Source organism: Oncorhynchus clarkii, chromosome 9, assembly GCF_045791955.1.
Source record: "Oncorhynchus clarkii lewisi isolate Uvic-CL-2024 chromosome 9, UVic_Ocla_1.0, whole genome shotgun sequence".
Lineage (NCBI taxonomy): Eukaryota > Metazoa > Chordata > Actinopteri > Salmoniformes > Salmonidae > Oncorhynchus > Oncorhynchus clarkii.
Window position 1 is genome coordinate 62,469,830 of NC_092155.1, and position 17,527 is coordinate 62,487,356.

The 17,527-nt window shown below is 43.2% G+C and overlaps 1 protein-coding gene across 1 annotated transcript in view; it reads left to right on the forward strand.

Annotated features, from left to right (window-relative positions):
• The window catches only part of LOC139416712 (integrin alpha-5-like), a 100,490-nt gene that overhangs the window by 22,854 nt on the left and 60,109 nt on the right, over positions 1-17,527 (forward strand). The window contains exons 2-12 of the mRNA XM_071165704.1: positions 7,820-7,950; positions 13,311-13,411; positions 13,839-13,962; positions 14,479-14,540; positions 14,667-14,712; positions 14,841-14,966; positions 15,235-15,279; positions 15,533-15,576; positions 15,705-15,761; positions 16,412-16,464; positions 16,871-17,076. Coding sequence (XP_071021805.1) covers positions 7,820-7,950; positions 13,311-13,411; positions 13,839-13,962; positions 14,479-14,540; positions 14,667-14,712; positions 14,841-14,966; positions 15,235-15,279; positions 15,533-15,576; positions 15,705-15,761; positions 16,412-16,464; positions 16,871-17,076 — 995 coding nt within the window. The remainder of the gene's footprint in view (positions 1-7,819; positions 7,951-13,310; positions 13,412-13,838; positions 13,963-14,478; positions 14,541-14,666; positions 14,713-14,840; positions 14,967-15,234; positions 15,280-15,532; positions 15,577-15,704; positions 15,762-16,411; positions 16,465-16,870; positions 17,077-17,527) is intronic.

Here is a 17,527-nt window from a genome sequence, read left to right on the forward strand (position 1 = left end):
TCAATTAGTTTAATTAACGCTGAAACCATCAGACTGGAGTTGGTTGGGATCGTTAGTGGGCTGCTGATTGGGGAGGTGGGTCTCACTTCGGAAGACGCAGGAAAGCCACTAATGTTTTTCTTCCACCCACACTGCCATTCCCAGCAGCAGATTGCTCAAAGTCTCCGTACTAAACTTTATGCTGTTACATTTCAACATGAAAATATGATGCCAAAATGAACACAATACATTTTTTGGGAAACTATGTCGAAATTAGGTCGTAATGAAAATAACCCTTCCTATGATTGCACCAGTGCAGGATTGTGGGTTTCTTGGCTTTGGTTTAGCTGACCCTAAACCAAACCTCTACCAGCATGTTTCTGAAGTATTGTGGCTGTCACCTCGATGCAGGCTATGACTACATACGAGTTGTGGTGAATCTGCTGGCCAGTCTAGAACCACAGTGACCTCATTGCATCAGCCAATTGCTGCATGCCACATCATCGACTGTGTCATTGACTGACAAATTGCTAAAACATATGATGTGGTTAGCTGATACGTAAAATATCTATCCAGGCGTTGTAAGATCTTACATGCATCCGCAACGCCTGGGCAGAGGATCGCGCCTTGTGACTTCACTAGTGAAAGTGGCCTATGTTGACCTTCTATAATTAGGACCTCTCTAAACGTTATTTGACTTGTTTGGAGAAGTTTGGTAGCATTTGAGATTCATTTTGTATGCATTTTGAAGGAGGGAAACCAGGGGATTATTGAATGAAGCGCGCCAGCTAAACTAAGTTTTTGGGGATATAAAGAAGGACTTTATCGAACAAAAGGACCATTTGTGATGTAGCTGGGACCTTTTGGAGTGCCAACAGAAGAAGATCTTCAAAGGTAAGGCATTTATTTTATCGCTATTTCTGACTTTCGTGGCGCACCTGCCTGGTTGGAAAATGTTTTTAATGCTTTTGTGTACTGGGCGCTGTCCTCAGATAATCACATGGTGTGCTTTCGCCGTAAAGCCTTTTTGAAATCTGAGACAGCGGCTAGATTAACAAGAAGTTAAGCTTTTTTCTGATGTATGACACTTGTATTTTCATGAATGTTAAATATAACTATTTCTGTCATTTGAATTTTGCGCTCTGCAATTTCACCGGAAGTTGTCGAAATGGGACACTAGCGTCCCACTGATCCGCAATAAGTTTTAAGCATCAGCTGTCAAAGCAGCTTACCAATCATTGCACCTGTACACAGGCCATCTGCAAATAGCCCACCCAACTACCTCATCCCCATATATTTTTTTCTCCTTTGCACCCCAGTGTCTATACTTGCACATTCATGTTCTGCACATCTATCACTCTAGTGTTTAATTTCTAAATTGTAATTATTTCACCACTATGGCCTATTTATTGCCTTACCTCCCTAATCTTACTACATTTGCACACACTGAATATAGATTTTAAATTCTGTTATTGACTGTACGTTTGTTTATCCCCTGTGTTGTTTGTGTCACACTGCTTTGCTTTGTCTTGGCCAGGCCGCAGTTGTAAATGACAACTTGTTCTCAACTGGCCTACCTGGTTAAATAAAGGTGAAATATAAAAAATAGTATACCTCTCCTCTGCTCTGTCCTTATCCTCAGAGGGCCAGACAGTGTCCTCAGTCTCTGTATGCAAAGCCGTTTCTAAATCACAATTCAAACTCTAGCTAGACTGATCCCCTGCCAGATAAAGGCCCATTAAATACTAATTATTCCTTATTTAGAATACTTTCAGATCACTATCAATGTGTTATTGTGTGTGTGTGTGTGTGTGTGTGTGTGTGTGTGTGTGTGTGAGAGAGAGAGGTGAAAAAACACACCCCTGTTTCCAGTTTGCTGATTAAAGCACCTCCCCCTTGTTGACTTTTTTCCCTTTGAAATGATGCCACCACAGAATACTTTTAGCATGTATTCAGATCAGATTCTCAATAGATGTAGTAAGCCTACTTTCTTTGGCATTTTAGTGCTTGGGATTTTGTGCTTACTGGCTTTTGTTAAATTTACCCCTGGACAAGGATTTGTAAAAAAAAAAAAACATGTTTGAACTGTACTGATTTTTAATTTTTATATCTTCAAATTATACAATATTTAAAACAATTTGTTCAAAGGGTATTGCTCAAAAGCACATTTTGGAACACAGGAGCACAGCCAAACTTGTGTTCTGGGAAGGGGAAGGGGAAGCATTGAGATATGAGACATGAATGGACTAAGCAGAACTCCACAGCAGCAGTGGGCTATTAAAGGGATAATCCACCCCTAGAAATAAAAATCATGAAACTCCTGTCAATTTGGTGACAGTCTATGTTCTGTCAGTGGGTAAAAAAATGAAATCCCTATGATTTAACTTCTAAGTGGTCTGACTGTGAAAATCAGGAAATCGTGTAGGAACAGCGTCATAGCTACATCATTCTCGTCACTGGAGATGGGGGTATAACACACGATCACATTTCATGATGCTTTTAAAACAATGACCTGCTCTTCAGATCACCACATCAGCCAATAGATGGTATGGGCATACTAGAACACATCCATCCACCTATATCGTCATGACAATGTATATATTTCGCTTAGATGTGCTCAATCTAAACAGTGTACCAAATTATTCAACTCTGTTTCTCCTTCAAGTACCATTTTGCAATGCACCCTGTGTATCTGTGGGAGACAGAGATATTACAGAAAGGAGGAGATCGGTATCCCATTGGGCAATGAATGGAGAAATGTCCCACCCAACTGACTGACCCATCGCATTCACGTTGTAATGCTGCGTTACGTGGTTACTAAGCTAATCGTCACGCAATCCCATCTCAGTGTCAGGGTAGGAGTCGAGAAACCTGCCTATTTTCCTCAGGCTAGTCAGCCAGCACAGAAAGCGAAAGCATTGCATTGTGGGTTTGTAGTAGGCTTGAGCTGCAACATATTTCCCAAAACAATGTCCACATGTTTCTACCAACCTTGTTATAATGACAAAATGAAACATTTGTTCATAAAATTTGTTTTCACATATTAGTGTTATTTATAGGAATTAGTGGTTTGGGCTGGATTATCCCTTCAATGAACAAGTGATGAACCATAGAATATGCTATGGAGTGAACACTCTAGTGTCAAACTTCATATCTGTGTGAGTGTGAAGAGAGAGAGAGAGAGCCTGTCAGCTGTCTCATTGTGGGAATCCATGATGGCAAAGGTTCTCTGTGATCTACATTATTCTACAGCCAGAGCTCCATTGTCTACTCTTCTGGGAGCTACCCTCCTCAGTCTAAACCCAGGGCCAGAGCACTTCTCTCGCTCTCTCTCCCCCAAATCCGGACGGCCATGTTTTCTTTTCCCTCTTCCAAAACAAACCAAGGATTTCTGCCAAAGCTTTGACTTGGGTTTGGCCTGCACTTTATCTCTTCTATACCCTCAGCTTTATGACCTGGCCCCCTGTTTGGCCTCAGTTTTTAACACCATAAGGCCTGGCTGACGCCAACTTCTTCTCTGTACTCCAATAGTCTCTTCTACCACACCTTATTTCTATGTAAAAAGACCCATCTATAAGTCCTAACCAAGATGGGAACGTGTCGTAGCTCTACAAAAGCAGTGCAGTCTGACTAGGATGAAAGTATGGTTTCACCAAGGCTGGTTTCTGAAATGACGGTGGATCGTCTTGAGTCTGGACTGGAAATTGTTGAGTAGTTGTCCCCTGAGGGAAGATATTTAAATTTAGCGATAACGTAAACTACCACGCATCATTGGGTGACTGACCTGGAGCAGGAAAGGGTGTGCTCTTCCTGTGTTTAGGAAGACCCCTCTAGGCTCTACTCTACACTCACTGCCCTCATCTCTTCTGTTTTCTGCCCACTTCACTGTCCAGCACCATGCCAGTGATGATGATGGGATAATTGGAGCCTCGATGAGGTAATGACTACACTGTGCTGGTTCAGCCAGACTGTCTACTGGAAAAAATGTCTGTCAGTTGAGCCATGGCAATATGTCCTGGTTCAGTGGATTGTCTAAAAGTTCTCATTACCTGGCTGTTTTGGGTTTCCTCTGTCATTGAATATTCTGTCCCAGTTATTTTTAACCTGGTTGGCTGTTCCTCACACTCCCCTGTAAGACCACTCGTTGCTGGTAGATCTGCTGAAGGGGTTTCCGTGTTACAGCAGCTATATGTCTGTAACAGTCCTGGTTTTGCATTTAGTTTACTTCAGGGTTACAGCAGCTATATGTCTGTACCAGTCCTGGCTTTGCTATTAGTTTACTGCAGGGTTAAGTGGTTTAGCTAGATGTCTGTCTAAAGGGCCATACAGCTGTGGAAACAACAGTGTGACCCCACTTAGGCCTTCTGCTTTCTTGTTATCCCATCGAATTTGCCCCACAGAGATCGCATGTGTGTGTGTGACCCAGAGAGGGAGAGAATGTCTTGTGCACACATTACAGCAACAATTGCACATGGTTACAATGTTATGTGACATAGTACTGTACTAGAACCTGTTAGAATGTTGGAAGTAGGGGTATAGCTTTATGAGCAGTGAGATATATATATACAGTGCATTCGGAAAGTATTCAGACCCCTTGACTTTTTCCACATTTTGTTACGTTACAACCTTATTCTAAATTGATTCAATTGTTCCCCCCCCCACCCATCTACATACAATACCCAAAAGTACAAGGCCAAAATAGTTTTTTAGAAATGTTTGCAAATGTATAAAAAAATATAAACGGAAATATCACATTTACGTAAGTATTCAGACACTTTACCTAGTACTTTGTTGAAGCACTATTGGCAGCAATTACGGCCTTGAGTCTTCTTGCGTGTGACGCTACAAGCTTGGCACCCCTGTATTTGGGAAATTTCTCCCATTCTTCTCTGCAGATCCTCTCAAGCTCTGTCCGGTTGGATTGGGAGTGTCGCTGCACAGCTATTTTCAGGTCTCTTGAGAGATATTTGATCGGGTTCAAGTCCGGGATCTGGCTGGGCCACACAAGGACTTTTATATTCTTGTCCTGAAGCCACTCCTGCGTTTTCTTGGCTGTGTACTTGGGGTTGTTGTCCTCTTGGTAGGTAAAACCTTAGCCCCAGTCTGAGGTCCTGAGTACTCTGGAGCAGTTTTTCATCAAGGATCTCCTCTGTACTTTTCTCCATTCATCTTTCCCTCGATGCTGACTAGTCCTCCATGCCCTGCCGCTGAAAAACATTGCCACATCATGATGCTGCCATCACCATGCTTCACTGTAGGAATGGTGCCAGGTTCCCTCCAGATGTGACACTTGGCATTCAGGCCAAAGAGTTCAATCTTGGTTCCATCAGACCAGAGAATCTTGTTTCTCATGGTCTGAGAGTCTTTAGGTGCCTTTTGGCAAACTCCAAGCGGGCTGTCATGTGCCTTTTACTGAGGAGTGACTTCCGTCTTGCCACTCTACCATAAAGGCCTGATTGTTGGAGTGCTGCAGAGATGGAAGTTTCTCCCATCTCCACAGAGAAACTCTGGAGCTCTGTCAGAGTGACCATCGGGTTCTCGGTCACCTCCCTGACCAAAGCCCTTCTCCCCCGATTTCTCAGTTTGGCCAGGCAGCCAGCTCTAGGAAGAGTCTTGGTGGTTCCAAACTTCTTCCATTTAAGAATGATTGAGGCCACTGTGATCTTGCGGACTTTCAATGCTGCAGAATTTTTTTGGTACCCTTCTCCAGATCTGTGCCTCAACACAATCCTGCCTCGGAGCTCTACGGACAATTACTTCGACCTCATTACTTGGTTTTTGCTCTGACGTGCTCTGTCAACTGTGGGACCTTATATAGACAGGTGTTTGCCTTTACAAATCATGTCCAATCAATTGAATTTACCACAGGTGGACTCCAATCAAGTTGTAGAAACATCTCATGGATGATCAATGGAAACAGGATGCACCTGAGCTCAATTTCGAGTCTCATAGTAAAGGGTCTGAATACTTACAGTAACAATCAAAAGTTTGCACACACCTAATCATTCAAGGGTTTTTCTTTATTTGTACTATTTTCTAAATTGTAGGATAATAGTGAAGACATCAATACTATGAAATAACACATATGGAATCATGTAGTAACCAAAAAAGTGTTTAACAAATCTAAATATTTTATATTTATATTTCTCTTGGCATCCTCTCAACCAGCTTCATGAGGTGGACACTTGGAATGCATTTCAATTAACAGGTGTGCTTTGTTAAAAATTAATTTGTGGAATTTATTTCCTTAATTCATTTGAGCCAATCAGTTGTGTTTTGACAAGGTAAGGGTCGATTACAGAAGATAGCCCTATTTGGTAAAATACCAAGTCCATATTATGGCAAGAACAACTCATGTAAGCAAAGAGAAATGACAGTCCATCATTTCTTTAAGACATGAAGGTCAGTCAATCTGGAAAATGTCAAGAACTTTGAAAGTTTCTTCAAGTGCAGTCGCAAAAACCATCAAGCGCTATCATGAAACTGGCTCTCATGAGGACCGCCACAGGAAAGGAAGACCCAGAGTTACCTCTGCTGCAGAGGATAAGTTCATTAGAATTAACTGCACCTCAGATTGCAGCCCAAATAAATGCTTCACTGAGTTCAATTAACAGACACATCTCAACATCAACCTTTCAGAGGAGACTGTGTGAATCAGGCCTTCATGGTCAAATTGCTGCAAAGAAAGCACTACTAAAGGACACCAATAAGAAGAAGAGACTTGCTTGGGCCAAGAACATGAGCAATGGACATTAGACAGGTGGAAATCTGTCCTTTTGGTCTGATGAGTCCAATTTTGAGATTTTTTGGTTCCAATGTCTTTGTGAGGCACAGAGTAGGTGAACAGATGAAGTCCGCATGTGTGGTTCCCACCGTGAAGCATGGGGGAGGAGGTGTGATGGTGCTTTGCTGGTGACACTGTCAGTGATTTATTTAGAATTCAAGGCACGCTTAACCAGCATGGCTACCACAGCATTCTGCAGCGATACACCATCCCATCTGGTTTGTGCTTAATGGGACAATCATTTGTTTTTCAACAGGACACTGACCCAACACACCTCCAAGCTGTGTAAGGGCTATTTTGCCAAGAAGGAGAGTGATGGAGTGCTGCATCAGATGACCTGACCTCCACAATCACCTGACCTCAACCCAATTGAGATGGTTTGGGATGAGTTGAACCACAGAGTGAAGGAAAAGCAGCCAACAAGTTCTCAGCATATGTGGGAATTCCTTCAAGACTGTAGGAAAAGCATTCCTCATGAAGTTGTTTGAGAGAATGCCAAGAGTGTGCAAAGCTGTCATCAATGCAAAGGGTGACTACTTTGAAGATTCTAAAATCGAAAATATATTTGGATTTGTTTAACACTTTTTTTGATGTCTTCACTATTAGTCTTCAATGTAGAAAATAGTAAAAATTAATAAATGCGTCGGTGTCTAAACTTTGACTGGTACTGTATATAAAAAAGTTATTTCAGTTATTTTGTTATAAATTAGCAAACATGTCTAAAAACCTGTTTTCGCTTTGTCGAAACAATTTAATCCATTTTGAAATGAGGCTGTAACGTAACAAAATATGGTAAAAGTTAAGGGGTCTGAAGGCACTTTACGAGCTCTGCATCATGCTTAAACTGTTGAATAGAAGGTCTGGAATGTATTTTCATTTGATACCAGACCAAGAGCAGATATTAACAAACTATAATGACAGAAAATAATACCAAACTCATTCAGTGGATCTAAGTTGCTATACTTCTACTGTTATGTTGCTGGGGGAGGAAGCATGTTAGGTAGAGGTGACATAATGACATTTGAATGACTGCATGTTTCTTCTCTCTTCTTACAGCGTCAGTGTAGTGATTGGCGCTCCCAAGGCCAATACCAGTCAGTTCAACATCACAGAGGGCGGGTCTGTGTACTTCTGCCCATGGAGTCTCGGCCAATCTGAGTGCCACAGCATTGAATTTGACAATCAAGGTAAGACCCAATATGACCTCATTGCTTTAGGTCTTGATCACGCCTTCTCGCTCTTGCAGTCTGAACATGTTCTGAATTACATTGACTTATCGACTCACAAGTGGTTTAAGCACTAACGTTTGAGTCAAACATCACAGCAGAATGCCAGCTGTCCTTTTCGCTCCGTCCCGGCTCTCTGCTTCCTATAACATAAACCTCTCATCCACTCCTCTCTTTTTATTGTCTTGACTGGTGACTGGAGCGTGAGACTCTTGAGAACTGGAGATTGTAGAGGATGGTTAGCAACCGTTAAGCTGGTCAAACCGTGGTCCTGTTCTAAGCTCTTAAAACCACTGGTCCATGGCCTCCAAGCTCCTGTGGCCGGCAGGTGATCATGTGTCTCTGTTCTACTTCACTGATCCTTTGTTTGACACGTTGGTTCCTGGAAACTCGATGCGTACACACAAACCCACACACTACATATACGCACACACACACGCACACGTGCACACCGACAACACAAACACATGCACGCACACGCACACACACACCGATACAACACAAACACATGCGCACACATATACTTTTACTCTCATTATATGCTGCTGCATATATTATTATCTATCCTGATGCCTAGTCACTTTATTCTGCCTTCATGTACATATCTACCTCAAATACGTCTGCACATTGATCTGGTACTCCCTGTATATAGCCTCACATTGATCTGGTACTGGTACTCCCTGTAAAAAGCTTTACATTGATCTGATACTGGTACTCCCTGCATATAGCCTCACATTGATCTGGTACTGGTACTCCCTGTATATAGCTCCACATTGATCTGGTACTGGTACTTCATGTATTTAGCCTCACATTGATCTGGTACTGGTACTTCCTGTATATAGCCTCACATTGATCTGGTACTGGTACTTCCTGTATATAGCCTCACATTGATCTGGTACTGGTACTTCCTGTATATAGCCTCACATTGATTTGGTACTTTTCCATGGTTTTTCACATTTGGTACTTTTCCATGGTTTCTCATCTCTTATTCAGTTTCTTGTTTTTCTTTGTGCCTTTTGTAAATGAGCAATGAGGTGTCACCATTAGATTGAGGTTATTTTTCTCGTCATGTTTTTTACATTGATCTGGTACTGGTACTCCCTGTATATAGCCTCACATTGATCTGGTACTGGTACTTCCTGTATATAGCCTCACATTGATATGGTACTGGTACTTATTGTATATAGCTCCACATTGATATGGCACTGGTACTCCCTGTATATAGCCTCACATTGATCTGGTACTGGTACTGGTCACATTGATATTCCTGTATATAGCTCCACATTGATATGGTACTGGTACCTCCTTTATATAGCCTCACATTGATCTGGTACTGGTACTTCCTGTATATAGCCAGACATTGATCTGGTACTGGTACTTCCTGTATATAGCCAGACATTGATATGGTACTGGTACTTCCTGTATATAGCCTCACATTGATATGGTACTGGTACTTCCTGTATATAGCTCCACATTGATATGGTACTGGTACTTCCTGTATATAGCCAGACATTGATATGGTACTGGTACTTCCTGTATATAGCTCCACATTGATATGGTACTGGTACTTCATGTATATAGCCTCACATTGATATGGTACTGGTACTTCCTGTATATAGCCTCACATTGATATGGTACTGGTACTTCCTGTATATAGCTCCACATTGATATGGTACTGGTACTTCCTGTATATAGCCTCACATTGATATGGTACTGGTACTTCCTGTATATAGCTCCACATTGATATGGTACTGGTACTTCCTGTATATAGCTCCACATTGATATGGTACTGGTACTTCCTGTATATAGCTCCATTCTTGGGTATTTTATTCCTCTTGTGTTACTATTTTAATTTTGTAATAATATTTTTTAACTATTTGGGAAGGGCTCGTAAGCAAGTGTTTCACTGTTAAGTCTACGCCTGTTCTATTCGGAAAATGTGCTAATAGTTTTTATTTGATTTGATCCCTTTGAGCATGTCATTAGTGCCTTTCTTTTTGGGACAAAAACGTGTTTTTGGAGTGTTTTAGACAAGGGTATCTTCCCTTTAGGCTAGATACAGTATGTGTTCTGTCCAGGGTATATAACTCCAGGGCATATAGGGAGAACAAATATACAATCAAAAGAAACGGCCACTACATACAATGACAATAAATACAATTATATATTTGTTCTCGCCAAAGAGCTTCATTTCAACCTGAATGTAAAGGGTAGACATACAGTAAACCTTCCCGGGTTTATGGCTCACTATTGTGAGCTCTTCAGAGAAGTGGAGCAGTGTTCCAGTGACTGGACAGCTGAAGGCCCCATCAACCTTTACAGGAATGATGAAAGAGTAAGTTAAGGAGTGACAGAGTTGTAGGAGAGAAGAATTTGCTGTGTATTGTGTATATTAGATTGTTCTCTCCCTCTGGCACACACACACACACACACACACACACACACACACACACACACACACACACACACACACACACACACACACACACACACACACACACACACACACACACACACAGTGGAGCCCCATTTTACAGCAGTTCTCAAGGAATCAAATTGCTGGTTGCTCCTTTCTTCTGTTTTCATTCCCCTTCTCTTCCAACAGATTCATAAAATGTGTTGCACATCCTTGGATGCTGGCTGAGGGCCATGTTCGTCACAGTGATGTAATGTGCAGCAGGCAGCAGGGCGTTGGGGTGAAGGATAGTCTTTTGGGGATTTGGACAGTGGGCTTTGAAGGCGAACATTTGATTTGTGAGGAAGAGCCAATTCTGCCATCTGGGCCAGCATACAAGAGCCTAGCACCCCTGTCTGTAGGACAAAGGAAATATGTTTTCCTTATTTGCTTATGACATGGCTAGAGCTCGTAATATATTAGTGTTGACCCTTTATATGAGAGGTGTGTCTGTTTTTGTGACATTATTCAGGGTCTCCCCTGAGTGTGGGTGAGGTCTCCCCTGAGTGTGGGTGAGGTCTCCCCTGAGTGTGGGTGAGGTCTCCCCTGAGTGTGGGTGAGGTCTCCCCTGAGTGTGGGTGAGGTCTTCCCTGAGCCTGACCAAGAGGCCTCCCTCTCCACTTCCCCTTCCAATGAGATAAGACGAGACAGCCCAGTGATCTGAGGGAGGGACAGGGGGAAATCAGATCCCTGTTTCCATCTATGAACCATCTTCCCCTACCACCAGTAACTCCCCCAGGGCCAGCTAATGTGATGAGTGAATTTGGCCACTTGTCTCTGACCGCATCCGCCCTGTACTCTAACCCAGGATACTCCTCTAATGGGTCTCCTCTCGCAAAGTTCAAAGGGGAGAGTCTGTGGACACACGCCAGACCCCACCCTACTCTCTGCTGTCCTGTCTCAGGAGAGAGAAGGGTCGAGGGGCACTAGTCACGTCAGCACAAAGTCTACCCAAGTTCACTGAAAGGACGTTACATGACCACATTGCCACAAGCGTCTACTGGATTTTTCTCTCTCGTATCAAAGCCGTGTTTGTCTGGCTTGTCCTGCCTCTTAACCTACTGATCTTTTCATCATTCCATCCATCACACTGTATGAACGCCAATATAGCACCTCTGACATGGACAATAAGAGCAGTGACAGACACAGAGCTCAGAGCACAGCAGCTCATTGAGAAGTGAAGTTAAAGAACACCCCAACGCCAGTTCTGTATGGAGTTGATAGTCTTGGGCTCTGAACGTAGCGATTATGTCATTGACATGACTGTAGAGATGTCATGTTGAATATCATTTTCTGTTTCACTGTGACCAGGTGGTCAAGAAGAATCCATCTACTATAGTTCTGAAACATGAATAATAGATTGATTTCCCTGCTGATACTCATGGTTGCCGGGGTAGTGTGTCCTATTTGGCTTGCATGTCTCCTCACTGTCACCCTCTCACTTTATCAAAACAAAGGCCCCTGAGTTATGAAAATAGTAGTGCAGATTATTGCTGTGCAGTTAAAGGAACAAGCCTCTGAGATATTTTTAATGTTAGGCATGTTATTTGTGGTATCGCTAAAGCGTGTCTTTCCACACATGATGGAGGTGACCACATGTATTATGGTAGGGAACAGGGTGCTGTGAGCCCATGAGTAATGCTGAAGGGGAAGCCTGGTGACGTTATATCTACTGTGACGTTATTAAAGGACCCTAATCCCCACTGCTTTCCTTCCAGGCCAGGGGGAGACCAAACTCCCTGAGAGAAGGAGGAAGTAAAGCAGGAGAGGGGAAGAAAAAGGAACAGAGAGAACAAGAGAGAGAGTGATGTACAAAGGGATGGACAGAAAGTGGAGAGGGAGAGGGAACACTTGCGAGAGAGAGATGCATGCCTAAGAGGTTGCTAGGAAGAAGCAGAGCCAGAGCGTTTGTTTTCCTTGGACACAGTCCCCCCCTCTTTCTTTCTTTCCTTCCACCAAGACATGGAGCAGAGCAGGCCCTCACCCAGAGCTGACACACAGCCTGCAGAGGAGGCTGAAACACAGCCTGCTTTCCTCACATCCACAGGTCACAACCTCTGGCTCACACCACCAGGCCCCCTTCCCCGACAGATAGATATGGCTCTGTTGCAACACTTGTGGTTTAGCACTGGAGAATATTAGTGGGAAAAAGAAGTGGGCTGGGGTGCGGTTGCTGGGTACAAGTTCCACTGGATACGTCTTGTCCGAATTCCAAGCGTTTAGAATACTTGTTACAGGATGTTTCACGGTATGTACACTGTATAAACCGATTTGTTTGGATTTTGTTTCTCACCATGGCAACACAGATGTTGCATCAGTCTTGCCAATAAAACGTCCTGTTTGAACCTGTTTGAACCTGACTCCTGCAGCCATGTCTTGTCCTGTCACAGAGGCTGAATCCTAAATGGCACCCTATTCCCTACATAGTGCATGTCTCTGGTCAAGAGTAGTGCACTATATAGGGAGTATGGTGCCATTTGGGTCTCAGACAGCGATGGAGTAGAGCTCTGGGTTACAGGCCAGGTGGCCAAACAGAGTCATGGTCAGTGTGGTCACCCAGTGCTGGACCAGTCAGAGAACTCAGGTTGACATCTGAACAGTGAGGACCAGAGCCATAATGAGGAATATAAGGCTCTGGTGAGCACCAAATACCTTCTAGTTTTCCTCTGTTTCTCTCTGGAAAGTTCTTCATGAGAAACTTGATGTGTGTTTGTGTTTAATGATGCAGTAAGTAAGTCCTGTAGTAGCAGATGTCTGGATGACGTTGTCTGGAGCCTCCAAGAGAAGATCTACAATGTTTCATTAGGGGCTTTTTTCAGTCATCACTCATACACTCAGTTTAGTTGTTGTTTTGTCTTCTTCCCAGGGGACCGCATAGTCACTGTCAGTGGCACAGACTACCAGGCTGAAGTCAAGTCCCACCAGTGGTTCGGCGCCACCATCCGTTCCCACGGAGACACCATTCTGGTAAGACGACACTCAGAGACTGAGACCAGGTTGAGAAAGTCAGTTTACTTTCAACGTTGGTCTCTATAGCCCAGAGTCCCTCAACTGTTATGATGTCTGGCGTTCATGTCAAGGGGTTGTATATATTCATTGTTCCAAGTTGGTCTTAAACTTCTTAAAGGTCTTTGTCTATCATGTTGTTGTGACTCTTACAATTTTCACCTCCACTGGTCTCTCAGAGGAGAAGTGTTTTGTGCTCCTGTGACATTGAAGTTGAGATGACTGTCGTTTTTCTTTTGATGGTTGTGAGGGACGTGACCTGGATTTGGTTACATTTGTGACTTTTCTCCAGATGTAACATTAACCTCTCTCTGGGTCTCCATCGAGTTACACAGGGTGTTGTTGTACCTGAAAAAACAACTCCCTCCTATGCCCCCCCCCCATATAGGCCTGTGCCCCCCTCTACTCCTGGAGAACCAAAGCAGAAAAGCCCCAGTCAGATACCACGGGAACCTGCTACCTCTCTGTCAAGAACTTCACCAAGTTTGTGGAATATGCTCCCTGTCGCACAGGTAATCCTTCTTGGTTTTTCACAAAGACGTCATCCATTTTCTAATGCTCTTCTCTGCCGACCGAATACCCCACTACCCAACTACAGGTTACTCCTGTGGCCTACCTCTGACACAGCAGCTGTCCACACAGCAGGCTATTAGACAGGGGTTAAGTGCTGCGCCTGAAGGCCACAACAAAAGGGATGTATATAGTCTCAAGTACCCCTACTGAGTAAACACTTCCAGCGACATCACACACTGGCTGTGGGGAAAGAATGTACCTTTATCAGATGCAGTCAACTGTTATCCCGTGTTGACCAAGTGTATCCCTACTGCCGGTAATGGCTGGCTGGCTTGGTTCTGTACAAAATACCCAGTTGAGTCATCACGTCAAGGTTAAAAATATTTCCAAAATATCTACATTCTGAAGTATTGGTTTAATATGAGGCAATTTATGGATCTTTACATTTGCTTTTTCAAATCAGAAACATTCATGTATCAAACTGATTTATCAACCTTTGCCTCTGTTTATTTCAGAATTCATTAACCAGGGTGGTCAGGGCTACTGTCAGGGGGGATTCAGTGCTGATTTCACGAAGGTAACACTCCTAAACACTTCCTCTCAGTTCAGTACCAGAGGTTTATCAAATACTATGGATTGCAAACACATGATCTCTCTCATGATTCTGTCTCTTTCTCTGTTGCTCTCGCTCTCTCGCTTTCAGGATGGGAAAGTGGTGCTTGGAGGACCAGGCAGCTTCTTCTGGCAAGGTACAGGGTCTGACAACCCCCCTGGACCACAAGCAAATAAGTTGTAGCAGTATTCTGAAGTTATTTGTGTGAAACCTGAGAGAAACTTTCCATTCACTCCCTGTTTCCTGCTTAATGTGTCTCCTCAGGTCAGGTGATCTCAGCAGCCAAAGAGGAGATAATCAAGGCCTACTATCCAGGGTACTTCATGCAGTCTGTGGAGGGACAGACCCAGACCAGACAGGCTCAGATCAAATATGACGACAGCTACCACGGTAAGACTTTCCTCTCTCGTAATTCTATCACTCTCGTGATCCCCATGCTGGTTTCCTGTGTAGGCTACTCGAGTCTGAGAACTATGATTTGGAAACGTCACCACATTCCCTCTAACCCTCTGACCTCTGATAAAAGGCGGATAGATGCAAAGTTGGGCAAAGTACATGTCTTTATCCATAGATTACACGTCAGGAGTAGTGGAGGTGTATAGGTTCTGAATGCTTGATATCATATGACTAATGTCCGCTCTCTCTTGCGGCCTTGCAGGTTACTCTGTTGCAGTTGGGGAATTCAGTGGAGATGACGTGGAAGGTAAAGACATCTGTACCGCAGACTTCCACAGGCCTGGCTGCACATCAGACAGCCATTAAAGGGTTCAGATTGTTTACTATACCTGAAGTGAACTCAAACTGAACTCACCTACACAATTCTGTCCCGCTACTAAGCTGGAAAGACTGCGATCGCTGGAATTCTCAGAGTTCCAGACGGCTGTGACCTTTGTGATATTTCCCCTCCTAAATCTTCAATTTTTTCTCTGTTTTCCCCCTGTCTGTGCACTTCTCAGATGTTGTGGCTGGGGTCCCAAAAGGGGTCATGCTCTATGGTTTGGTAAGAAAACCTCATCACCGCTCTCATTTTGAGTGGAATATCGTAACACAGGCCTAATACACTATACATATGTTGGACCTCAGAGATTTTGACCATGTGTTCTGTGTGTGTGTGTCTGCTCTCTGCAGGTGTCTGTTTTAAATGGCACTGATCTGAAGTCCATACTCAACTACACTGGCGAACAGGTAAGCCACAAACCTCATCTCAAACTCAAAACAGTTTTTTTCAGACAGACTCTGTGGTTCCATAACTAGCTGTTTCTCGTGGCAACTCTTAATTTCCTGAGTCAGTATGTACTGGAACACTGATGATATAAGCAAAATAATTTCCTTTACAAGTCTCTGCTAACTGGATTTCAAGCCATCTGTGGTTTGCTGTAAAGCATAATTATTGAAGTTAAAGTGCAGAAGCAATTTTCTCCAAATGAGCAGCATGATTCTTTCTGCAAATGGAATGGAAATAGCGTGAGCCCCTTTTAATGGTGCTGATTGGTTCAGCTGAATAAATAAAATCATACATGTATTTGCTTACCCTGGGAGTCTGGGAATTAAGCATTTTCTGTGTCTTTTCTACTTCAGATAAAAATGTATTATACAGACATGACAAAAAAGACTAACTTAACAGCTTAGACCAAGCAAGCACCATCATTTTCATTGACCATTTGGTCTCTGTTAGTAGTCTCTTCTACAGGATCTCTCTTAATTCAAGTAGATTTACTTTAATTTATGTTAGAAGCCCCTTTGCTTAAAAGCAGCTTTTCTATTTTGAGCCGTTTTGACCCCAGATAGATAGTGATGTTGTAGGTATGTGACATGATGTCTTGATGTTTTCTCAGATGGGCTCCTATTTTGGGTATACTGTGTCCACAGCCGACATCAATAACGACGGGTGAGTTCTCGAGGAGTCGAACATCACATTCTAATGAAACATTGTCGTACAGTATATTCTTGCCCATGAGCAAGATTTAATTTATCCAATAATGTTATGGGAAAACTCAGTCAACATCAATAATGACGAATGAGTAGGAGTCGGTTCTCAGACAGCTGACATAGTGGCGTTCTCACCCTTTTTAATGATATGGGTGGTGGTGAGACTGGTTTTCTGAGCCAATGACTACTTTTATGGGAAATGTGTATTTTGTCAATACTAGGGTTGAGAAATTGTAAAAAAAAGAATCCAGAAATTCCCAGATTTCTCAAAAACCTGGGAATTTTAGGAAAGCTTCCTGAATTTGCCACATTAGTCTGTACAATGTATATGTCTGTGACCGTGTGTTTCTCACTCCTCCCTTCAGCATGTCTGACCTGTTGGTGGGAGCTCCCATGTACATGACCCGAGGGTCAGACGGCCGTCTGGAGGAGGTGGGACGTGTGTACCTCTATCTGCAGCGTGGACCACTGGACCTGGAGCCAACTCTCAACCTGACCGGGACCCAGGTGTTTGGGAGGTTTGGCAGCACCATCGCACCTCTGGGAGACCTCAACCTGGACGGATACAATGGTGAGAGGTGTGGTGGTAATACTGGGGCTTTAACCTCTAGCGTCGAGCAATCCCGTATCCGGGAGCGTAATCAGAGCCTCAAGCTCATTAGCATAACGCAACGTTAACTATTCATGAAAATCGCAAATGAAATGAAATAAATATATTGGCTCACAAGCTTAGCTTTTTGTTAACAACACTGTCGTCTCAGATTTTCAAAATATGCTTTTCAACCATAGCTACACAAGCATTTGTGTAAGAGTATTGATAGCTAGCATAGCATTAAGCCTAGCATTCAGCAGGCAACATTTTCACAAAAACAAGAAAAGCATTCAAATAAAATCATTTACCTTTGAAGAACTTCGCATGTTTTCAATGAGGAGACTCTCAGTTAGATAGCAAATGTTCAGTTTTTCCCAAAATATTATTTGTGTAGGATAAATCGCTCCGTTTTGTTCATCACGTTTGGCTA